Source organism: Hyperoodon ampullatus (genome assembly GCF_949752795.1).
Source record: "Hyperoodon ampullatus genome assembly, chromosome: 13".
Classification (NCBI taxonomy): Eukaryota; Metazoa; Chordata; class Mammalia; order Artiodactyla; family Ziphiidae; genus Hyperoodon; species Hyperoodon ampullatus.
In genome coordinates, this window is record NC_136926.1 from 52,251,175 (window position 1) to 52,277,608 (window position 26,434).

Consider the following 26,434-nt stretch of genomic DNA (forward strand, 5'->3'; position numbering starts at 1 on the left):
ATAAGGGATGAATAAAGCATGCAACTTTAAATTCTGTTGTATTACTGTTTATATGGGCTTAGCATGTATTGTATACACAGTATAACATTTGAAAGGTGTGAAGGTGTGCACAGTGCAAGTGAAGCTTCCTCCTACCCAGAAGCAACCACTCCTAGCAATTTCTTATGTGTACTTCCAGAGATATTTTACGTTAATATCAGCATATATGTGTTTAATACAGCTTTACACAAATAGTAACACACTACATAAACTACTCTGCATCTGGCTTTTTCACTTAAAAATATATCTAGGGGGCTTCCCTGGTGGCGCAGTGGTTGAGAGTCCACCTGCCAATGCAGGGGACACAGGTTCGTGCCCCGGTCTGGGAAGATCCCACATGCTCGCAGAGCGGCTAGGCCTGTGAGCCATGGCCGCTGAGTCTGCACGTCCGGAGCCTGTGCTCTGCAACGGGAGGGCCACAACAGTGAGAGGCCCATGTAACGCAAAAAAAAAATATATATATATATATATATATATATATCTAGGTTCTTTATCCATAGCAATACTTGTCGCCTTTGCATTCTTTTTAATATTTTGTTCTCTGGGTGCTTCTTCATATACCTAGTCCTGTAATGGTGGGCCCTAATCTTTTGCTATTACAGATGATACTGCAGTGTAATCTTTGTCCATGTGTCTTTTTATCCATGTGTCTTTTTGTCTATGTGTCATTTTGCACATGTGTGATTATCTCTAGGATAAAAGCCCAGAAATAGATTTAGTAAGTCAAGTTTTTGTATTTCTAAAATTTTGATTGATTTTTGCCAAGTTGCTCTTCATGAAGGTTGTACCAGTTTTGGTTCTCAACCACAGGTGTGTGAGAGAGCTTGTTTTCCCACACCTCTGCCAAAGAGGTGTCATTCAACTATTCAACCAGTTTCCCCCAGTAGTGAAGAGTTGTGTGTCATTAACATTTAAATTTGCATTTCTTATTATGAATGTGATTGAGCATGATTTCATATGTCCAGGTACCTTTCCTTTTCTGTGAATTTTTGGTTCATGATCACTGTGTTCTTTTTCTTATTGAGGTATACAGGTTCTTTATAAACTGCAATAGGTGAAGCAATTATTTTCCTCAGTCGTTGGTCTTTTTACAACATTTATGGTGTTTTTTTTTTTAACATTTATGGTGTTTTTACCATGCAGAATGGTTTAAATTTTGGAGTCAAGTTTATTAATCTTTTCTATCTTCTGGGTTTAGTGTTCCTCATGAGGACAGCCTTTTCTCCCATGGTTTCTTCTATTATTTCTATAGCTACAGTTTCACATGGAAATATTTTATCTATCTGGAAGTTATTTTGGCATATGGTATGAGGCAGAGATCCAAGTTACATTTTTTCACTTGTTTGAGTACCATTTAGTGAACAATCAATCCATCATTTCCCTATCAATTTGTCATATACCAACAGGAATATGGGCTCGTTTATGTGTCTGTGCAAGGTGTTCCCATAGGAGCATTTCCTATCTCCTCTGGTGCCCACCTTCTCGGATGGATCAACTGTTTGAGGCCATCAGGAGCCCCCCTTCCTCCCAGTTTTTGGAATATGACTGTATCATGTGCTACCTTGAAATAGTCCGTTATTTTTGTCATATGCTGTTGTGGGGTTTTGTATGGTGGTTGACTGTGCTGGAATAAAGAGAACAGGAACATCTGGGGAAGCTGGGACCAAGCAGCTAGGACGAGGAGAGTGGGAGCCTGCTGTACTGAGCTCAAGCCCCCCTCACTTCCTGTGACCCCCTAGGACACCTGTCCCTACCACTGATATCGTAACCCCTCCCTCTGAATGAAGGTCTCCGTTTCCATGCATTTCCTCCCTATTTTCAGTTATTTTCACTCTTGTAGTTCTTAGCTACTTGCAGGCCCAGTGACCATTGCCCCGAGTATAATTTGCTGCTACCTGTGTCTCGCTCATCCTGATTTCCTCCTCCACGTGGACTGCTCTGTATGGGTGTCTGGGTGCTTGTGTCTTTCTGTTCTAGTCTGCTTTGGCTTTTATTATTTCTGGCCTTTGGTAGTATCTACGTATGCCTTGAGGTTCTACTTGTCTGGTTTTCAAATCACTGCTTTTTCCAAATATATGATCCATGTATTTTTCTGGATCCCAAGCACTTGCTGGCAGTGTTCCATCTCTTGATCTACACAGTACTTTTTCAAACATTGTGTCAGTAGAGTTGAAAGCTCCATTGTCCTATGGGCTCTAGTTAAATTTTTATTTTTAATTTATTTTTTTGAATTTTTGAATTTTATTTTATTTATGTTTTTATACAACAGGTTCTTATTAGATTGGGATTGACATATATACACTCATACGTATAAAATGGATAACTAATTTATTTTTAATTTAAATTGCTCAAAGTAGATTTTTAAAAATATCAGAGAAAATCCTGATTAGCATGTAAAATGGGATAAAAGGCATTGCCTTTCTTTGTGATCACAGTTAATGGCATAGAGCCCACAACGGCCAACAGAAGGAAAAAGATACCAACAGGGACAGATTCCCTGCGGTTCAAACCAAGAGGCTGTGTAGCTGTGTGCTCCTGGTGCTGTGCACCAAGTAAATTTCCCAGTCGCCTGCTGCTACTTCCTGATAGCAATCCTGTTACAAGCAATGAGTTCCTGGAAGGCACAATGTGGTCCTGATTAATCCATTGTGTTACATCCAAAGTGCACAAGAGGAGATGCACTGGTCCACTGATGGAGTGAGTTTACAGTAGGGTCTGGCTCCCCGATGGCAGCTTCATACAGTGACTGTGGGCATTAGGGGACCTGGGCTCTGCGATAGCCCATGTGGGTTTTAGATCCGACCTCTTCTCACTATTCCTACTACCATAGATTTAGTCCAAGATCTGTGTCATGCCGGGACTATGTAGCGCAGTGATGTATGTCTTCCATCCTTTCTGAAATATGGATCTGACATTTCCTGCTTAGAAACCTTGAGTGCCTCCCACTACCTATCTGTGAACCCAACCTGATTAACACCATCTCTAGGATCTCTTGCGTTTGGGTCCCGCATGCACCTTGCAGCTTCATCAGCCATCAGCGTCCCCATCCTCACTGGACTGCAACCACACAGAAGTGCTACCAGGCGCTCCTGAGGCCCCTTCCTTCATATTTGCTCTGTCCTCTGACCAGCCTCCTCCTCTCTTCATTCAGTCAATTCCTTCTCATCCTCCAAGATCCAAGTAGGTGACATCTGTCTGTAAAACTCCTCTGACTTCCTCAGGCAGAATGAATTGTGACATTCTTATGGGTTTATATACCTCAGTTTAAGCTCTCAGCCCTTTGAATCATTATGTGTTTATCCATCTGTTTCTAAAATAAGGGTCACAAACATACAGTGGTCTGAGGGTAGTGAACCTGGGTTCCACAAAGCCATGGGATAAGGATGGTTCACATTTCTGGGCTGGCCATTTTTTTAAAGATTCAGGAATCCTTAAGACAAGCAGGACTTGAGAATCCACATACATGTAAATTGTAAAGATAAAAGTGTTTGCTTTTGCAGGGAAGCACTTTCTGCTCGTCCTATGTTCCTTTTTGTCAGCCTTTTGGCTGCTACGCTATTGGGCGTCTCCTCTCTACATCTCTCCAGCATGAGATTCCTTATTCCTCACTGGCCTGCCGCCTACCTCTTTGTCAAATAACCAGGCGAACAAATACATGAGCAGTTTTAATCTCTTCTAATCCTGTTTCCTTCCTTTGGAAAGTGGGGATAGAATAGATTTTTTAATTTTTAATTTTATTTTTTTGGCCACGCTGTGCAGCTTGCAAGATCTTAGTTTCCCGATCAGGGATCAAACCTGGGCCCCTGGCAGTGAAAGCTCCAGGCCCTAACCACTGGACTGCCAGGGAATTCCCAGGAATAGATTTTTTTTAATTAGATAGTTCTCTCACCCTTGTTTACTTAAAGGGTATCTATAGCAACCTTAAGAGGTATATATTGTAATTCTGTTTGGAAGTAAGAACATTGTGTGTGTAAGAGAGGTAGGTGAGCTCTGTAACAAGGAAGTGCAAATATCACTCATCAAAATAGTGCAGATAGAACAGCTACACCACAGACCTGGAGACACTTACAGTTGTTCCGCGCTATAAACTGAGCCCAGCGCCATCATCCCTGCTTGTGCACCTCTCCCAGTGGGACAGCCCCCAATGGCCAGGTTTCCAGTTGTCATTGGCTACAGTGGTTTTGCACTGGCATTGTAAGAAGATCACAGAGAGAAAATGGGTAGGAAGGATGGGGAAGATTTCTCCTTCAGAAAATGTTTCTGGGTCCCTGGTCCCATTTCCCTGCTCCTTCCCACAAAGCCAGGCCACGAGTGAGTAAGCTTTCCTATTATAGTGGAAGAGACTGGGTTTCTGGGTTGATTTTGGAAAGTGTGTGTGTAACACACACATATATAGATAGAAATATAGATAGGTATCTAGATAGAGATAGAAACACACACCCCTTCCTACCCTTTTTCACTCTCTAGTCTTTGTACAATGCTAGTGCAAAACCATGGTAGCCAGTGACAACTGGAAACCTGACTGTTAGGTGCTGTGAACGTGCGTGCACACACGCACACACGCACGCACACGCACACGCACACATTACATACTCATCCATTTCATTCAGTGAGTGCTTATCAGGTGCTCACAGTGTGCCATGAGTGCTGGCCTGGGAATCCAACATTGATTGAATCAGACCCTGTCCCTGACTTCATCGAGCTTACACTCTAGTGGCAGAAACAGAAGGTAAGCAAAGCATCAGCAAATAGTATTGTGAAGAAAATGAACCGTCGTAGAAGAACTGGAGAAAGAGAGGCCATCAATGTGGGGAGCCTAGCACCGGTCCTCCATCCTCATGACTGACACCTCCATTAAGAGGTCTGGGAAACTGAGTCACCAATATAAGGCAAATTGCACTTTGTCCCTAGGTTTGCCTGGTGGGTGGGTGGGGGTGGGGAAGGGAGGTAAAGAGGGAGATAAGATGTCCACATCTTTCAAGTCATGATCCTGAAGACCTGGAAGAGTTGGGAGATTGTGTTTGGAAGACATTTGGTGTTCAGAGGAGAGGCAGGCATGCAGGGGAGGGGTAAGTTGGCCTGGAGTGGAGAGGAAGGGGGACGACTGGAAAGATGGGCTTCAGTTCAAGCCAGCAGGGCCCAGAAACTGCAGGACATAGGAGGGGCTGGTGGCAATCAGTGCTTTTGGAAGCTGCCAGGAGAATGGGTTAATTATAAAGCCTAATCAAGGTGGACCTGTGACAGGAGAGGACTGACCTCCTTCTGGCTGGAGGACTCACTTGGTCTTGGACAGTAGGGTGGGAAGCAAGAGGGAACCAGCAAGAACTGCTGTATGCTTGGGCTCAGGGCCTGTAGAAGGGGCAAGTGGACAGGCTGAAGTGTGATGCCAGCCAGGCCTGGAGGATGGCTTCATGCTTTATGCATGAGCCAGCACAGTCCACGAGATAGCCCGTGGGACCAGTCTCTACTGCAGCTGCGGGCGCCCTGCTGTTTCCTCTTGTGGCCGGGAAGCTCAGACCTGCACCAGAGTGGTGTGTGACAGGCTGGAGAAGGAGAGCAGAAGGAACCTTTAAATCCACATCCCCATCTTTGATGACAGCTGTCTCCAGGATTGTAGCAGTGACAATGAAGAAAAGTTGCCTGTTTCTTGAGGCTGCCTCTGGGGCTTGCTCATTTCATTCTGCAAGCTGGGATGTGACCCTGAAGGTGTGAAAAAGGTTCTGCCATTTTCTTGTTTCAAGGCACGCAAAATGCCTTTTATAACTGGGCACAACCCAGAGTTACCTCTTGTCCTGTGATCATTATATTGGGTCACCCCAGTTTCATAGCCAGGTTGTAAAGACAGCCATTCTGCATCATTGAATTACCATTTTTTTTATTATTATTGACCTCTAAGTTTTCATATTAAATTACTTACTTGTGAATTAAGTGATACTTTCAAATATCAATTTGTGAACTTAGTTTGGGTTTTGTTAATATTTAACCAGAGATTATATTTTTTTAAAATAAGAAATGTTGAAGATTTGCTCTTTTCACAAATAAGATTTTACTTAACTCAAACTTACCAAAGGAGCATTTATTTTTAAACAGCTTTTGCAGTATAATTGACATACAAAAAACTGCACATACGTTTTGACATATGTTTTGCCAGTGAAACTATTACCACAATTGAGATAATGCACAAGTTCATTACTCTTAAGCATTTTTTTCATGTCCTTTTGTGATTATGGCTGCCCCTCCCTATCCCCAAGCAACCGTGGGTCTGCCTTCTGTCATTATCGATTGGTTTGCATTTATAAGAATTTCATGTAAATGTAATTGTACAGTAAGTACTCTTAGAGAGGGGTTGACTTCTTTCAATTAGTGTAATTGTTTTGAGACTCCTCTATTTTGTTGCATGTTTCAATAGTAAATGCCTTTTTATTACTGAGTAGTACTCAGTTGTGTGAATATACTACAATTTACCTGTTTACCTGTTGATGGACATTTGGGTTGCTTCCAGTTTTGGCTATGAATAGTTGTGTACAAGTCTTTGTATAGAAATTTGCTTTCATTTCTTTTGGATAACTACCTAGAAATGAAATGGCTCAGTCATATGGTAGGTGCATGTTTAGCTTTGTAAGTAATTGTTAGGCTATCTTCCAAAATGGTTGCATACCAGAATAATGTGGGCCTCATAAAATGAGATGAAATATCTTTCCTTCCTCTTCAACTTTCTAGAAGAGTTTGCATAGCATTAGTGTTATTTATTCCTTAAATCTTTCTTAGAATTCACCAGGGAAGCTCTCTGGGAGCAGAGTTTTCTTCATAGGAAAGTTTTAAACTACAAATTCAATATCTTTAATAGATGTTTATCCGATATCAATCCACATCAGGTCATGTATTTCTTCTTGAGTGACTGTTAGGAGTTTTTGTCTTTCAAGGAATTTTTCCATTTCATCTAAGTTGTCAAATTTATTGACATAAAATAGTTAAAAATATTCCCTTATTGTTCTTTTAATATCTCTTTCAATCCTAAAGTTCATAATTTTTGTCTTCTCTCTTTTTTTCCTTATCAGTCTGGCTAGAGTTTTATCAATTTTATTGATTTTAAAGAATCAGTTTTTGGTTTTACTTAATTGTCTAATATTTTTGTTTTATGTTTCATTGATTTCTACTCTCTATATGTCCTTTTTTCCTGCTTACTTTGGGTTACATTTGCTCTTATTTTTCTAAGTTGGAAGATGATGCCATTGATTTGAGACTTATTGCCTTTTCTAATATAGGCATTTAGTGTTATAAATTTTCCTCTACGTATTGCTTTAGCTGTATCCCACAAATTTTTAACATGTTGTGTTCTTATTTTCACTTAGTTCAAAATGCTTTTTAATTTCCCTTTTGATTTCTCCTTTATCCATGGGTTATTTCAAAGTATTTATTTAGCTTATAAATATTTGTGGATTTTCCAGATCTTTCTGTTATGGATTTCTAATTTAATAAAACTGGGGACAAAGAACATATTTTGTATGGCTTGAATCCTTTTAAATTTATGGAGCTTTATTTTATAGCCCAGAATATGGTCTATTGTGGCAAGTGTTCTGTGTGCATTTGAAAAGAATATGTATCCTGATATTATTGGGTAGAACATTTTATATGTTTTATATTTAAATTGGGTGGAATTAGTTGTATATTTAAAGTGGGTTTTGTTTTGTTTTTGTAGACAGCATATTGTTGAGTCTTGCTTTTTTACTGAATCTGACCATCTCTGCCTTTTAACTGGGGGTGTTTGAGCATTTATATGTAATGTGATTATCAATTTGTGATTGATATATTGTTATTATGCTTACTTTAATCAATCTTTTAAAGGTATTTAAATAATAATAAATATGCTTTGTATTTACCTATCTTATCTTTTCTAATGCTTTTTATTTCTTTGTGTAGATCTAGATGGCTATGTGGTGTCATTTATCTTCTGCTTGAAGGATTTTCTTTAACATTTCTTGTAGTGCAGGTATACTGATGGTGAATTCTTTCCATTTTTATATGTCTGAAAAGGTCTTTATTTCACCTTCATTTAAAAGAATATTTATTTATTTATTTGGTTGCACTGGGTCTTAGTTACGGCAGGCGGGCTCCTTAGTTGTGGCATGTGAACTCTTAGTTGCGGCATGCATGTGGGATCTAGTTCCCTGACCAGGGATCGAACCTGGGTCCCCTGCATTGGGAGCACAGAGTCTTATCCACTGCGCCACCAGGGAAGTCCCTCACCTTCATTTTTGAAAGATATTTTTGCTGGGTAGAGAATTATAGGTTGACAGGGTTTTTTTCTTTTAGTGATTTAAAGAGGTTGCTCTACTTTCTTCTATCTTACATTGTTTCTGACAATAAACATTCTGTAATTTTTTTTGTACCTCTGCATGCAATGTGTCTTTTTTCCTCTGGTGGATAAAGGGATTCTCTCTTTATCATTGGTTTTAAAATTTTGATTTTGATATGCCTCCATATAGTTTTCTTCATGTTTCTTGTGCTTGAGTCTTGTTCAGATTCTTGGGTCTATGGGTTATAGTTTTTATCAAAATGGGAAAATTTTCAGTGCTTATTCTTCAAGTTTTGGGGGTACTTTTCACCTCTCCTTTCTTTTGATGACTTCAATTGCATATATATTGAGCAACTTGAAGCTTTACCAAAGTTTATGGGTGCTCTATTGATTTTTTCCAGTCTTTTTTCGCAATGTGTTTCATTTTGAATAGTTTCCATTTCTATGCCTTCAAGTTCACAATTTTTTTTCTCAAGTGTCAATCACCTTTACCACTGAATTCTTTTTTTAAATTGAAGTGTAATTGACATACAACATTGTATTAGTTTCAGGTGTACAACATAATGATTCAACCTTTGTGTACATTTCAAAAGGATCACACCGTAAGTCTAGTTATGATCTGTCAACATACAAAGTTACAATTGTTTTCTCTTGTGATGAGAACTTTTCAGATTTACTCTCTTAACAACTTTCAAATATGAAGTACAGCATTATTGACTATAGTTACATTCCTATGACTTATTTATTTTATATCTGGAAGTTTGTATCTCTTAATACCTTTCACCTATTTTGTCTAACTCCTAACACCCCCTTCTCTGACAACCACCAATGTGTTTTCTGTATCTATGAGTTTGTTTTGTTTGTTCATTTGTTTTGTTTTTTTAAGATTCCACATATGAATGAAATTATGTGATATTTGTCTGTCTCTGACTTACTTCACAAGGTCCTTCTGTGTTATCAGAAATGTCAAGATTTTATTCTTTTTTATGCCTGAATAATATTCCATTGTGTATATATACCACATCTTCTTTATCCATTCATCCATCAGTGGACATTTAGGTTTCCACATCTTGACTATTGTAAATAATGATGCAATGAATATAGGGATTCATATATCTTTTCAAATTAGTGTTTTTGTTTTCTTTGGACAAATACCCAGAAGTGGAATTTTTGGGTCATATGATAGTTCTGTTTTTAATTTTTTGAGGAACCTCCATACTGTTTTCCATAATGACTGCACCAATTTATATTCCTACCAACAGTGAACAAGGGTTCCCTTTTCTCCACATCCTTGCCAACACTTGTTATTTCTTGTCCTTTTGATAATAGCCATTCTGACAGGTGTGAGGTGATATCCCACTGATGATTAGTGACATTGAGAATCTTTTCATGTGCCTCTTGCCCATCTTATGCCTTCTTCGGAAAAATGCCTATTCAGATCATCTGAACTGGGCTCTTTTTTATACCTTTCATTTCTTAACATGTTCATAGTTTCTTTAACTTCTTGAATCTATGGACTATAGTCATAATAACTTTTAATGTTCTAGTCACCTAGTTCTATCTATGTCATTTCTGGATTGTTTTCAATTGATAGATTTTATTTCTTCTTTATGGGTTGTATTTTCTTCCTTGTTTGCCTGCCTGGTCATTTCTCAATGGATGCCACACCTTGTAAATTATCTTTTTTTTTGCATTCCTATAAATGTTCTTGAGCTTTGTTCTACAATGTGATTCATTCAGAAAGTTTGATCCTTGGACTTCCCTGGTGGTCCAGTGGTTAAGAATCCATGCTTCCAGTGCAGAGGGTGCGGGTTTGATCCCTGGTCGGGGAACTAGGATCCCACATGCCATACAGTGTGGCCAAAAAAATAAAAAATAATAAAATAAAATAAAAGTTTGATCCTTGGACTTCCCTGGTGGTCCAGTGGTTAAGAATCCATGCTTCCAATGCAGGGGGTGCAGGTTTGATCCCTGGTCGGGGAACTAGGATCCCACATGCCATACAGTGTGGCCAAAAAAATAAAAAATAATAAAATAAAATAAAATAAAAGTTTGATCCTTGCAGGCCTCATGTTTTTAGCTTTAGGCAGTACCAGAGCTATGTTTAGTCCAATAGTTTACTTCTTACAACTTTAACTGATGCCCCCTGATCCTTTGGCTTCTGCTTCTCCCAGCTACATATTCTCTCTCCGCTTTCCAGTTCAAAGTCCTGGACGCACGACTATGATTAGCTCGGCCTTCTACACCAGAAGCCTCACACACCGCTAGACAGCTTGCCTTTGGATGAGCTACCTTTGGGTCAGGAACCCACTCTGTATTCACTTAGCTGTTACCAGGGGCACAGGGTCCTATGCAAAAAACATTATCTCAGCAGGTCTTCATCATGTGTCTTCCCTTAGAAAATGGGCTGGGGATGTAGATACATATAGACTAACATATACAGATTACTCTGACTTGATACATCCTCATTATTCAGTATCTAATTGATTCATCAGGTGACTAGTCATGCAGTTCTTCTAAGTGCCAGGATGCAGAGATGAATGAGAAAATAGGATCTGACCCAGAAACTTAGACTGCAAGAGGAAATATAATAACATATATGGAAATGATGAAGGCCAAATTTAGGGTAGTGGTCATCTTTAGGAAAGAAATGAAAAATAAATAAATATTTAAGCTGAGACATGTACTGTGGCAAGTACTGCAGGAATGGTACTTTACTAAGTACCTGTGGTGTGGGGATGGAAGGAATATAGGTCAATATGGGGGCTCTGGCCTGATAGACCTATTTAAAAGCTCAGCTCTGCTACATCCTAAATTTAACTTCGCTGTGCCTCAATTTCCTCATCTATAAAGGAGATAATAATAGAACTTAGTACAAGAAGTTGTAGGGATTAAAAGAGCCATTTTGTGTAAAATAATTGGCACAGTGTATTGTCTCCATAAATGTTAACTATTATTATCAACCATATTTCAGTGCAATCGAGTTCCTGTTCCAGACGTCCCAGCAAGGGAGGCTTGAACCAGATGGGATTTCTGGGGCAGTTCCTGGAGACTTTTACGGCCAAGATTAAATACTGCAATTCCTCTCACTCAGAGTATATCATCCACTCCCTTGCAAAATCTCTCTGGCCTCTGGCCACCTGCATTCTTATGTGGCTTCATTTGGTTGCAGCTGCCTTGGGTGTAACTTAGATGACTTCAACTTTCCAGGTGCATTCCGGGTGGCACGCAGTCCTGATGATGGACCCAGCTTGTAGCCATGATGGGAAGGTTCAGATCAAACCCACAGCCCACTCTGGACCCTGAGGCTGGGAACCTCAAGCTGGAACCTCAAGATTCCCCTGAATCTGTACAGTTTAGACTCCCAACATAAAGTGATGTCTGTCAGTGTCTACTGTGGCCCAGACGCTGTTCTAAGCAAACTCATGGGTACACTCTCATGTAAACCTAATAGTAATTCATGAGTTGGGAATATTATTATCTCCATTTTACAAACATGTAAAGTGAGGCTCAGAGAGGTAAAATGACTGGCCATACTCAGGTTTTCTCAATCCAAAGCCTTGTGCTTATTCCTTTACACCCTAGCTTGTCCCCAGACTGGCCAAGATTAAACAATGCAGCAACTTCCAATCTCTACAGACATTTTCCTGAAAGATTGAATATGAAAGATAAAAATCTGTTAAAGATGCCTTTATAAAGAGAAAGATTCACCATACTAGCTTGAATTTTGGTGTTTGGGTATTTTTTAAAAACTTTTTTTAGCAATGATTTGGGATATTCCCTTTGTATGGTTTGAATGCATTCCAGCATTGGCATTATAGGTAAGCTTATTTCCAGAAACAGGATTTATAGGGCCAGGGTTTATACTCTTACATGTTTGGCTTATCTAGGTAGAGAGAGATCTAGGGAAATTTAATTTATTAATATTATATGTATAACTCTTAGTTCCCAGTATGACCAAAGTAGCTTATATGTTCCTGAGGCCCTTTAATTGCCCTTTCCTGCTACAGGAATCTGTGTTAGGGCACCCAAGAGAAGGGATCTTGAATTGTAGAAGGCATTTGCTGCATTTTAGGAAAAGAGGAACCAATCTTCATTTCTTTGCATTAGCAGCTCACATCTCAGTTCTGAAAGGAAAGAGCCTCCACGTGTTAACGCTGCCTGCCTGTGTGTTCACTGGTATACACTGGCCTCAGAGCCAACATGAGGTCTGCCTTTGCAGCGTCTCAGTGGACAGGGGATCATCTGCATTCCCCTTCCTTAGAGGCACCCTGGAAGGAATGACAGCATCCACTAGACAAGATTGAACACTTTTTACTTTCTCAAGTTCTAATACTATTCTAATTTTAAACAAGCTCCAATATTCTCATTTGAAACAAGGAAATGATGTTAATGAATGATATAGAGAAGCTTCACTGTGACCTCATTAGTATAGCCACTAATGACCCATTATTAAGTTACCATGCATGAAGTGTTCTTGAAACAAGCTGATATATTTAGAAGAACAAATTAAAGTCAGAAGCGTAAGGGGAAATGCAGGGTCCTTATTTTGCTCCTCACCCAAGAGCTTCTCTCTCCTCCCTCTGAACAGAGAACTCAAGAGATGAAGCTGCTGATCGTTATGAAGACCACCACACAGGGCAGGCTGGGAGCTGAGCTAGAATCAGATTCACCTCAAATAATTGTCCTATGTAGGGTACCTTATTTTTTGTTTTGTTTTTTGTTTTTAAATTTTGTAATTGGACATAACTTTTAATGTTCAGCTAGCTTGGGGCTTCAAAGATATTTTATATTAACTATGAGCTATTTGTCTACCCAAGGACTTTTGATTATTAAAGAGAAGTGGAAGGAATTTTAAAAATATATTCCAGGCTTACAGAAAATTGTAGATAATTACAGAAATTATAGAGCAATAAAGAACATTATATATAAAATTGAAGACTTCATCTCTTTTCTTCTTCCCTGGAGATGACCACTACCCTGAATTTGGTGTTTACTATTTCCATATATGTTTTTATATTTTTCTAAATATCATGTATCCCTAAATAGTGTGTGGGTTTGCTCTGCATATATTTAAACTTCATAAAAATGATAGCATGCTGTTCATGTTCTTCAAACTACTTGTCACTATCAATATATTGTGCTTTTGAGAATCATCCAAGTTAGTCCGTATCACTCTATTTCATTCATTTGCTCAAGTATAGAGTATTCCATTTGTAGATATTTATGCTGTTTCTAATTATTAACCATTAGCAGTACAAAACGGTGTAATATATTGTATTCTTGTGCATGTCTGTCATCTTTACACATGCAAAAGTTACTCTCCAGTATAAATCTGGAAGTGGAATTGCTGGGTTGCAGGATATGCACATCTTCAAATGTATTAAGTTTCTCCAAAATGATTTTATCAACTTAGACTCCCAGAAGCAATATATAGGAGTTCTTGTTGTCTTGTTCTGTGGCAATGCTTAGTGTCATCAGGCACTAATTTTTGTCGGTCTTCAACCTGAGAGGTGTGAAACAATATCTCACTATGGGCTTAGCTTACATTTCCTTTCCCTGATTTCTGGTGAAGATGAGTAGCATTCATATATTTATTGGCGATTTAATTTTCTTCTTTAGTGAAATGCCCATTATCTTTTGCTCATTTTTCCATTGCCCATTTTTCCACTGGGTAGTTTGTCTTTTTCATACTGATTTAGAGGGGTTCTCTTTGTATTGAGTTTACTAATACTTTGTGGTTTATATGTGTTACAGTTAGCTTCTCCCAAGCTGTGGCTTTTCTTTATCCTTAGTCTTTCAATGTATACAAATTTTAAATTTTAACATATGCATATGTATTAAATTTTCCCTTTTTGATTGCCCTTTTGGGTTTCTTGTCTAAAAAAATTCTTATCCTAATATCTAGAAGTTGTAAAGTTTTGCTTTTTACATTTTCACTTAAACTTCCTAGAATTTATTTTTGTGTCTGGTATGAGGAAGGGCTAACTGTATTTTGTCTTATATAGCTAATAGTTGTCTCAGCACCATTTGTTAAATAGTTCATTTCCTTCCTGCTGATAAGTAATGACACATCTATCATGAATCAAGATTCCGTATGTGTATGAGCCTGTGTAATTCCATGTTTCTGTTCTTGCACCAAGACCACATTCACATTTGATCATTGTGGTTTTAGAATGGGCTTGATATACAGTGGGGCCAGTGATCCACTTTGTTCTTATTCAAAATTGTCTTGGTTATTCCTGGATCTCAGTTCCTCCATAAAAATTTTGGAGCCACCTTGTAACGTTCCATGGAAAACCCTTTTGGAATGTTGAATAAAATTGATTTGGAATTGTATTAGAATTGTATAAATTGAAAAAGAATTGCATTGGCATCTCGACTGTATTGAATCTTTCTATATGTGAATGTGATATAGTTATCATTTATTTGGGTCTTTTAATAAAGCTTTATAAATGTCTTTCATATAATTAAGTAATTCATAGTTACCTTGTGGTTAATTTGGTAAATTGTTGCTGATATATGAAAATACAATTGCTATCTGTACATTTTGTATTGAGAAACCTTGCTAGACTCATATTAATTCTAATAACTTGTAGGGGATTTTTTGGATTCTCTAAAAAGGTGATATTATCTGCAAATAATGACATTGTATTTCTTTCCCTTCCTTATGCTTTTATTTGTTTTACTTATCTTAGTGTACTGGCTAAGAATAATGTCAAATACAGGCAATTCTGGGGGTATCCTTGTATCACTTCTAATGTTAAACTGCTCTTAATGTTTCAGTATTAAGAATGATGCTTACCGTAGTTAAAAAAAGTTTTTTTTACTGAATACCCATTGTCAGGTTTAGAAAGCTCTCTTCTATTCCTAAGAATAATGAATTTATTACATTCTTGATTTTCAAATTGTTGAGTTGACCACTCATTATGCTTTAGAAGCATCCTAAAAATTTTGATATATAGTCTTTTCATTATAATACTCTTTGAATGTTTTCTAATTTTCTTCTTTGACCTGAGTTAATTAGAAAGGTTTTAAATTTTTCCAATTATATGGATTTTTCAGATGTATCTTCTTGTTATTTATTTTTAACTCAACTGCATTGTGGTTAGGAAGGTAGCCCACATGAAAACCAATTCTTGGTATTCATTCACGAGCTTGAACTTTGTCACAGGATTGACCATCAGTTTTTGAATAGTTCCTGTGTATTTGAGAAGATTGCATTTTCTTTAATTTGGGGCACCAGGTATATATATGGTCATCTGCTAGGTTAAACCTATTAATCAAGTTAAACAAGTCTTTTACATTCATAACAATTTCTATCAATCACTGTGTGAGTGGCATAGGAAACCCCTCCACTCTGATTGTGGATTAGATTTGGCTGTATATAACAGAAAAATAAATAGGTAACAGTATCTTAAATAAGATAGAAGTTACACAAGCTAGTCTGGACTTTGTTTATATGAAAGATAAATAAAATTCTGTCTATGCCTATGGGTCCAAGGTGCTATAGTAGCTGCCTAGTGAGCCCAGAATATAGGTGTTACTGAACTTAGGTCTGGCTGCTCTCTGCTCAAAAGTCAGTACTCAAGATTCAAGTGCTTTAGCAAAGGAAACCATAAACAAGATGAAAAGAAAACCCTCAGAATGGGAGAAAATATTTGCAAATGAAGCAACTGACAAGGGATTAATTTCCAAAATATACAAACAGCTCATGCAGCTCAATATCAAAGAAACAAACAACCCAATCAAAAAAATGGGTAGAAGACCTAAATAGACATTTCTCCAAAGAAGAGATACAGATGGCCAACAAATACATGAAAAGATGCTCAACATCACTAATCATTAGAGAAATGCAAATTATAACTACAATGAGGTATCACCTCACACCAGTCAGAATGGCCATCATCAAAAAATCTATAAACAATAAATGCTGGAGAGGGTGTGGAGAAAAGGGAACCCTCTTCCACTGTTGATGGGAATATAAATTGATACAGCCACTGTGGATAACAGTATGCAGGTTCCTTAAAAACCTAAAAATAGAACTACCATGTGACCCAACAATCCCACCACTGGGCATATATCTGGAGAAAACCATAATTCAAAAAGGTACATGTACCCCAATGTTCATTGCAGCACTATTTACAATAGCCAGGACATGGAAACAACCTAAATGACCATCCATAGAAGAGTGGATAAAGAAGATGTGGTACATATATACAATGCAATAGTACTCAGCCATAAAAGGAACGAAATTGTGCAATTTTCAGAAATGTGGATGGACCTAGAGCCTGTCATATAAAGTGAAGTAAGTCAGAAAGAGAAAAACAAATATCGTATAATACCGCTTATATGTAGAATCTAGAAAAATGATACACATGAACTTACTTGCAAAGCAGAAACAGAGACACAAATGTAGAGAACAGATGTATGGATACTGGGTGGGGGGAGGGGGAAGGGGGAGGTGGGATGAATTGGGAGATTGGGATTGACATATGTACATTACTATGTATAAAATAGATAATTAATGAGAACCTGCTGTGTAGCACAGGGAACTCTACTCATTGCTCTGTGGTGACCTAAATGGGAAGGAAATCCAAAAAAGAGGGGGTATATGTATATGTATAGCTGATTCACTTTGCTGTACAGCAGAAACTAACATAGCATTGTAAAGCAACTATACTCCAATAAAAATTAATTTTAAAAAGTAAAATTAGGGGCTTCCCTGGTGGCGCAGTGGTTGAGAGTCCGCCTGCCGATGCAGGGGACACGGGTTCGTGCCCCGGTCTGGGAGGATCCCACATGCCGCAGAGCGGCTGGGCCCGTGAGCCATGGCCACTGAGCCTGTGCTCCGGAGCCTGTGCTCCGCAAGGGGAGAGGCCACAACAGTGAGAGGCCCGCCTAACCGCAAAAAAAAAAAAAAAAAAAAAAAAAAAAAAAAAAAAAAAAGTAAAATTAAAATTAAAAAGAAAAGATTCAAGTGCTGGTAGAAACAGAAAGGTTGCTTTAATCAGAAAACTGGCATCCTGGGGAGAAGGTGGACTCATGTCCCAAAACCAACTCCAAAGATTTTGCTCAGCCATGAACATTTTTAAAGAGAAAAAGGGGGAGTAATCTCAATTAATCATTGAGATAGGGGGTCAGCTTCATTGCCATCTCCCATTGCATGCAGGCTTGTCATCTCCTTATAATCTTTCTTTAGATGCTATCTTGTTCTCACAGTTTGTTCATAGGATTACTGACAGGGAAGCTGGGGAAAAGATTTAGTCATCTGTTAATTACTTATTCTTCATTTTTACTTCTTTGATCTAAGGAAAGAACCAACAGGTTAAGCAAGGTATTGTGTGATCAAAAGGTTTAAAATGTATGCTTGGGCCGGAGATGAGTAGGGCATGGGGGCGCCTGGTTTAAGGTTAGTTATAATATAGCTTTGCTAAAGTGACAAGACAAAAGGAGCTCTCTCCTGCAGAGAGCTGTTTCCTGCCAAAAGCTGCTTACATAGGATTTGGTTACTCCCTCCCTGTAGCTACTGCAGATGGTGGTTTCTTCCCTCTACTTCTCCTCCCACCTCTGATTGATATCCAGAGGTGACTCACCTTTTCTAGGGAAAGCAGCTGTGTGACTTACGGCAGAATGTGTGTGATGCAAGAGTCACATCTTTCTCCTGGGGGTACCTTATGTTCCCCACCAGACAGGTATATTTTCATCAAATTCAAGTAGGCTATTACCCAAGCTATATATTAGAAATATTTGTGTCTTAGTTTAGAAGGTTTTTTTTTTTTCCCTCAGTAAATGAAGGGCCAATTGTCTGTAACAGACTATGTTTATTATTCCCCAGGGGTCCAACAGACTCTTCTTCCCAGCTAACCCTCTTCTTTATTTTCCATGTAGTTATCTAATTTTGCCTTCTCCTACCCATTCTCCTGACTTAACATTTCCTGTGATTCTTCACTGAGGCCGTCACACAGCTGACCTTCCCTGTCACAGCATCTTCAGTGAACAGTCCAGATTGTTTGTGTGGTATTACCAGAGTCAAGTGCCGCCCTCTGAATAAGCTGCATTTTCATGGATGCTTCTTGACATGGAATGAAATTTCCTTAATTGCGTTCAGATTTCAGACCATTGCTGTCTTTTTCTCCTTATCTGTCATCCCAACATCTTGTTTTAAGATGACATAACTATTTTGGGAGGTATATTGAGAAACTGGTGTATAGAAAAATATTTTTAAGTACATGTAAAATAGAAAACAGTTTTAGATTGAATGTTGATTCCAGCTCATCAAAGTCTTATCATAGACCAGTTTTAAAATGTGTGTGTGTGTGTGTGTGTGTGTGTGTGTGTGTGTGTGTAGAGAGAGAGAATATGTGTATATATTTTAAGTATATTCCTGGAATACCTATCGGTAATAATAGCCAAGCATGTTGCTTAGTATTTTATATAAATTATTGCTTTTCTGTCCTCTGAGCACATGAAGCAGGTTATTTACCTCCATTTACAGATGAAGATCTTGAAACAGAAGACCTGAGACACTCAGTAATTTTCCCCATGTATTACCTAGGTACTAGCAGAACCTCAGTTCTAACCAAGGACGGACTGATTCCTGCATTAGTACTTTTAATCACTGGACAAGCCAATCAAACATTAACTCATTGTATCTTTAGGTCATCACTGAGTGGTCTTCTCACGTCATCCTTTAGGCAGCACCAAGAGTCCTTGGCAGCAGAAAGAGAGAGGCGGCGACAGGAGAGAGAAGAAAGGTTGCAGAGAATAGAACGGGAGGAAAGAAACAAATTCAGGTAAGACGGATTTTAAGATTTTTTAAAGAATGAACTGGAAATTAAATCACATGCCTTCACCATTGCATATGGTTAATACTGGGGTTAAAGGGTTAGGAATTAATATGCTTGCTTCCGATGCTGTCTCTGTTTTCAGGGAAGAGCAAGACGATGCCTGAAACAGGCTCCATCTGGTTTGTTATGGCCTGTCTTCCTTTTTTTTTTTTTTTTTTTTTTTTTTTTTTGTGGTATGCGGGCCTCTCACTGTTGTGGCCTCTCCCGCTGTGGAGCGCAGGCTCCCAACGCGCAGGCCCAGCGGCCATGGCTCACGGGCCCAGCCGCTCCACGGCATGTGGGATCTTCCCGGACCGAGGCACGAACCCATATCCCCTGCATTGGCAGGCGGACTCTCAACCACTGCGCCACCAGAGAAACCCTGGCCTGTCTTCCTTTAACCTATGGCAGGAAGCACAGCCAGCCAGCCAAATACAATTAAGGACTTGTGTGTTCTTGGATCCTTCGTTATCTAAAATGGTTTTATCCAGGCCTTCCTGAAGGCAGAGAACCTAATCGTCTTAATTAGCCATTTTCCCCTGAAGCTACTCTGTTTTATTCATATTCTATTGGACGCCTAAAAGAAGATGCTTTTCCCACTTTCTGGTTTGTTTCTTACTTCCTGTAGTAATATTTCATATATTTTAAGCAATAATTTTTCCTTCTATACGGGAGAAAGAGGCATTGTGCTGATTACTCCCAGCCCATTGTCCCCCTAATCTCTTTGGTCTCTGTCCAGCTCCAAGGATGTGTTCTTTGGTGTGGCCCACTCCAGCTTCCATGTCTTGGCCTGTCTGCCCTGCTGAGTCCAGCATCACACCTTTTCGCCTTCAGCCAGATCAGCTGTCCCCATTGCCCCCATCCTCCCGGTCAACCTCCTAACACTCCCTTCGCCTGGGTTCAAGTTGGGCAGTGCTTTATAAAACGCCAGACACTTTTCTTACACATTTCATACCTTCTACTATTCTTTTGTCCCCTTTATCTTTCCCCTACTTCCCTCTTGCCTTCCCCATCTCCTTCCTTCCCCCTCCTTCATCTTCCCATTCACCTCTCCCATAGCTTCCACACTCTTTCTTTTTTTTATTTCTCTCCCATGTCCACTTCCTTTTTCCTTCGATTTCGATCGGAATACCGATCGATTACTCCCAGTGAAATCTACAAAGACTGTAAAGCATTGTCAATGAGGATTTACAAGTTCAATAATGTTTTTTTCCCAGCAGCCAGGAAGAGTATGTATAATTGTAGAAATGACCAAAACACGAGCAGAGTTGTGAACTTGCCTTGACCGTAACTCACTACTATATGAAAAGAAGTATCCCAAGTCTGTGGGTGAAACACTAATCCTGGCTTTTGTAAGATAGGGCTAATGGGCTGCATGAAGTAAACCAACATCATTCTCATACCATAATTATGTGGTATACCTTGAGCTGTCAGATTTCTACCAAATGATATATGGAAAGACCAGACCTGTATGCACCATTTCTCATGAGGCAGCTCTGGAAGTTGTCACTTTTGGAAAGACCGATTTGTAAAACCACTGGAACAGGTTAAATGCTTCCTGATTCAGTGCCTTCTGAAAGATTCACATATTTCACCACCAAATAGCAGCAGAGAATCTGACTGAAACACATGGAAAATTCAGAGATTAGCTTACTCATCTAAAGATTTTGATTGAAAACCTCTTAAAACAGGGTACCAGTTCTGGGAAAGATGGAATCAGCACACTCCCTCCTGTCTCTTCTACCACATCACTCAGTGCAACCATAAATCATGGACAGATTTAAAGCATGGAGCTCTGAGAACTCTGAAATATAAAAGGGAGCAGGTGAATTGGGGATGGAGACTAGCATTGAATTGGGGATGGAGACTAGCATTCAAAGCTCCACCACACCAGTGAGAGTTTACCATTTTTTCCCTCCAGTATCACATGGCATGTACTCAACAGCACTCCAAAACTCAGAATCACATACCAAGTGTGAACTGAAAGAGCTGTAAAAGAAGGCCTCTTTTTCTGGACTGGGGAGCTACAAAAGGAATTCCTGAGTGTCAGAGAGTTGAGAAGTCTCCTGTTTTTTCTTATTTTTTTCTTATCTCCTACCCCAGCCTCCAAGTAATGTTGTTACAGAAGCACGGTGATGGCAGCAGTGTCCAGGCAGGCGCCTAAAACTCTGAGGGAGGGAACCCTTCCTGTAATCAGAAGAGCATGACTGCAAGAGCACTTTTTTTCCTCTCTGTGTCCTCCTGCTGCATTGCCCTATATGCAGATAGAATTACAGAAAGTCTGCAGCAGAGCAGGGAAAATAAAGCCCAAGCTTTCTGGCTAGAGGACCAGGAAGGGAGACCCAGGGAATCCAGAAAATGATGGGAAAGTCACAAAGAGTAGAGAGATCAAGAGAGCAATCCTGAGATCATCTCTAGTTTTGTGCACATGTGGCTCAGGACCTAAACAGCATACCACAGGCTTTGAGAACTAAGTACAAAGTGGAACACACTCAGGTCCCAGACTGGCCACTGGGTGGTGCATATAAGGGCCTGATATGAATAGCACTAAAAATATTTGAAAACTGAGCTAATATTGGAACCAATATCAGAAGGCAGTCAGAACTTGCTGGCTGAGCTTGACTTAGTTGATTGCCTGCTAAAAGAAAACAATCAAGATTCTTCATAGAATTTAAGTAAGACCCAGAGTCTCATTACAAAATACTTAAAATGTACAGAATGCAATCCAAAACAACTTGTCATAGAAAAACAGGAAAAATCTTAAAGGAAGAGAGAATCAAAATATGCTAACCACAAATGGACATAGATGTTGTCATTACCAGACAAAGACTTTAAAGCAGTTATTATAAACATGTTCTAAGATATAAAGACAAATACTCTGGAAACAAATGAAAAGTCTCTGCAGAGAAATAGAAGATATAAAGAAGAACTAAATGGAAATACTTGTAGAACTGAAAAATACAATAACCAAAATAAAAAATTCATTGAATGGTTTCAACAGCAGAATAGAAAGGAGAGGAGAAAGAGTCAGTGAATTTGATGTTAAAACAAGAGAAATTCTCCAATCTGAAAGACAAAACAAAATATTGAAAAAAATGAACAGTGCCTCATGGACCTGTGAAACAGTCCATCTAGTATTTATATCTTTGAAGTCCCAGAAGAATAGGACAAGAGTGCATTGTAATATATATTCAGCACACATGTTGGCAGAGTGAGAATTAGACCCGGGCAACCTATCTTCAGAGATCACGTTTATAGCTATTCACTGTTTCCTCTTGGTCATAAAAGGATCTCGTCATTTAAGAGCATAGAGAGACCCTGGCACAATAATCCTTGTCCAGAAAGGAATGCTGATCATCAGTAAAGACTGCAGAGCACTATTAATTATGACGACTTCAGTTCCATTCTGAAAATCTGAGGATGTGAATGAAAAGAAATTCAAAGAAGGATATAGGAAAAGCTTTATAGAGTGGTCCCTGGGATTACCCAAATGGCTGATCCTTTATCAGCCGCTTCATTGATTTAAGTTAGTCATGATCCTTGTGCTTTTTTCTTTGTAAAGCATTCTTATCTGTTGTTATTTTTGTCGAATATGATCTTAAGTTTCCTGGGTTATGGGAAATATTATTTCTAGTGTGGTAAGTGATGAGAATGGATGTTTATAAATAATAACAAATTTGTGTCTTTGTTGCTTTTTCTCCCTCTCCTAACCTGCTTTAGTTGCTCTGACTTACTACCCCTTTATATCCAGCTATCAGTGCACAGAGGGGTGGAGTACTTAGCTACCTTGTGAGGTAGAAAACTGTGATGTCAGAATTCTCCAGGAAAACAAATGGTTAACTGAGAAGTGACTGACCACACATTCTTAAACTTAGATTCAAGTTGGAACCTCTCCAGTAAGAACAGAAAAACAAACATTAAAATAAGACAAATTTGGACATCTTGTGGATAAAGACAAGAGAGACTGCACAAAGCAAGAGCTTCCAGTGATCCCTGCTTAGAAACAGAGAATGTGAGGGATGCGGAGAAAGAATCCTGGGCCCTGGAAGGAATGTGCAAACTGTAGAGTGCAACACAAAATGGCCAAGACACTTGGGCCCACTCAGATTTAATTCTTGAGATGAATGTTGGGGAGTTACCAGAGCTTGATTGTGTGTTAATCACTTCTGAAAGCTATTGCTTGCTTGTCATTGCCATATTTTATTTATAAATTGTTTTAACTTTTAAAAATGTTTTTTATCTCCCCTCCCCTCATATACTTAGTCTTCTTTTTGAAGAGTAATTAGCAAAGTCTCTGAGTGAATCCAGTAATCCCATGTTTTCATCCCTGTGATTTTATAGAAAACTCATTATATTTAGTACTCTTAAAGTATAGCCTTTATATTTATTTTTAAAAAAATTCAATGACAACCACTTTCCATTTCTGATACGATAGTGGGCTTTCATTATATACTCTGTTAATAATTTCTTGGCAAATTTATGAGCATCTAATTCTGTTCTTTTCCTTCCCCATTTTGTTTCTTCTGCATATTTCCATCAGCCGAGAATATTTAGACAAAAGAGAAGAGCAAAGACAAGCAAGAGAAGAAAGGTTTGTATATCTCTTCTTTCCCGTTGTAGCCAAATGGCACGTGACTTTGCACTCAACCAAGCGTGCAGAGGAGACTGTGTTAATTAAAATATAATAGCTTCACCTAAGACCTTGGGTACCTGGCATTTTGAAGAATAGAGTGTCCTGGTTATCTCAATTTTCCAAGAAAGTACAGATTTATTATTTAGTGCCATCATGGTGTGAGATATGTGTCTGTTCCTCCAAAACTGTTCACCAAATAAACATATTAGTTTGGCATATTGGCATATGGTATATATTTTAAATGCTTTGCACCACCACTGCTGAGCCTGGGTTAGGTGTCCCTCCTGTGTGTTTCCAAGTCACTTGTTCAGCATTTCTTCAACAAATTTTTGAGCACACACACTATGCCATGCACTGGCTGGGGTGCCACACCCTCCTGAGACTGTCCATGGAGGCGCCTGATCATTTGCCTGTCTTCCTACTGAACTGTACTCAGTTCCTGGATGGCAGGAACCATACCTGGCTTTCCTTAGTGTCCCAGTGCCCGCCACAGGGCTTGCACATAGCAGTCACTTAAGAAGGATGTATCGAATAAATGAGCAAAGGAACTAACAGCTTTAAAATATTTAAGCTGTAAACCATTTCAATGTTCATTTCAATAGCAACATACTTTGAATCCCATTAAACCATGCCAAGTTAATGTATTCAGTGTCTGGTAAACTTAGATAAGCACAGGAAATTGTTTTTGGAAGTAGACCAGCAAAAGGCAAGTTTACCCCCTAGCATTGTACAGCCTGCAGTTATTCCCTCCACCACCAGATGGGGTTACTGCATGGAGAACTGAAAGGCTGAGTTCATGCCAGAGCCAGTCAGGAACCTAACAGTCTCTGAATTATGCCAATAAAAAGTGGAATTGTGCTAATTTTTTTTAGACACCATCAGCTAAATAGATCAGGACAGTCTGAGGCAGGGAAGAGTGGATACTGCCTGTGTTCAATTTAAAAATTAGATGCTTACGTCAGCCTCATAAACAAAACCATGGCATTGCTTTAATTCCGGCATTCTGTTAGATTATTGCCATCCTGGTAATCAGTTGTGGCCAGCAAGTTGAGAGTGAAAGTTGCTGGCAAAGAAACAAAGAGACTTTTTTTGTCTAATTAGTACCTGTTTTTGACATTGGGGGACATGACGTATACCCATGTTTAAGAAATCAAATTTTATTTTTTAGATTCCCCACCAGATTCTGCACTTTTTTGAACTTTTGGACAACTTGACTGTCATGTTATGTCTGCACAGCCAAGTCCTCAAAGCTCCTGGAGAGATGACCAGGTGCTGTGTCAAGGTCTGAGCTGATTCAGACTGACCTCGAATTTTTCCCAGATCACTTAGGGCTACTACCTCTTTCCGAGTATTATTTCCTGCTCTTTCCCCCAAAGTAGAGCATCACTTATACCTGGAAAATTCATGCAGAGGAGTTGTCCACTCCTCTTCTCTCCCTTCTTGTTCTGCTCTCCGTCCTCAGCCCCACACCACCCATCTGTCTGGGCGTTCTTAGCTGGTGCAGGAGTGGGCTCTCCATGGCTCCACGGGGGATTCCTTCCTTACAGCCCACCCCTGATTCCCCAGAGGTTTGGGGAAGCAGCCAAGCATTTTCCTTTGATTTGACCAGCCACTTTTCCTGGTTAGTTGGCTGCTTGAATTACCTGGTAAAGATGGAAGTGAGGGAGATATACTTTCATCCCTGTTGGAGAGCAGTTGGGAGTTCCTGTGAAGCCAGGAAAAGATAAGATTTCCAAGTATAATGGAATTTGGAAATGGATGGGAAAACTAATGGAGATCAGAGGTGGAAAGAGACATGGAAGAGGACTCTAACTCTTCGTGTTTGTTTGGTCCCGTGACTCTCACCCCTAATGCGAAGACTCAAAAAGACAGCAAGAGGCACAGCAGAGGGTTTTTGAGGTTCGTATCATCGAGTGTAACAAGATAAATGTCATTTTGCTATTTTGAGGGGTAATGAATTTAATTTTTAATCTTAAAATTTCATTTCATGTCATCTCATTCCATAATTTCAGGCAAAGTGCTTTATTGATAATGGTGCAGACCCAGAGTAAGTTTCTGTTAGGTCTATTTCTAATTTTTTTAAGTATTATAAGAGAGGATCTCTCTGGTATTGATTGACTTGACATTCATGAATAATCCTTTTTTAGGTGTGGTAAGGAATGAGATGCAGGCTGGGAACTATTGGAGTGGGGTGGGGGTCAGGGTGGAGAGTGGTCTGAGGGAGACAGCGGGACATGGAGAGGAGGTACCTTATGGGAAACAGGTTCTGAGGACAGAGTGCAAGGGGGAAGTTGGGACTGGGCAAGGATTTGGGAAATTATGCATGAAAGTGATCATGAAGCAGTAAGGGAGGGTTCTGAGCACGGTCTGTGGAAAGAGTAGAACTTAGAGGGAGCCAGGTTTTGATTTAATGTAAGGTAGAATTTCCGAGTAGTTGGGTGGCAGGAAGAGTCATTAGTAAGTCGGTATAGTTGAAAGTCAAGCAGGGTTTCTATTGGACCCTGCGAAAAGAGGTGATCATATGTTTCCTTGATGGCAGTACCAGCCCTGCCACCTGCAACCCTGGTGGGTATTGAGCTCATGCCAAAGTTTGTTTCTGTACCTCCCCCTGAACTATGAATGCCAAGAAGGTGGGGT

The 26,434-nt window shown here is 39.3% G+C and overlaps 1 protein-coding gene across 7 annotated transcripts in view; it reads left to right on the forward strand.

Annotated features, from left to right (window-relative positions):
• Nucleotides 1–26,434, forward strand: part of FHOD3 (formin homology 2 domain containing 3) — a gene marked incomplete at its 5' end in the record, with an annotated part of 495,578 nt that overhangs the window by 354,502 nt on the left and 114,642 nt on the right. For 6 of the 7 annotated variants that reach the window (XM_079717563.1, XM_079717564.1, XM_079717565.1 and 3 more), the window contains 2 exons: nucleotides 18,997–19,131; nucleotides 23,705–23,755. In XM_079717563.1, the coding sequence (XP_079573689.1) occupies nucleotides 18,997–19,131; nucleotides 23,705–23,755 (186 nt within the window). The remainder of the gene's footprint in view (nucleotides 1–18,996; nucleotides 19,132–23,704; nucleotides 23,756–26,434) is intronic. The other variant, XM_079717569.1, reaches the window with a different exon arrangement.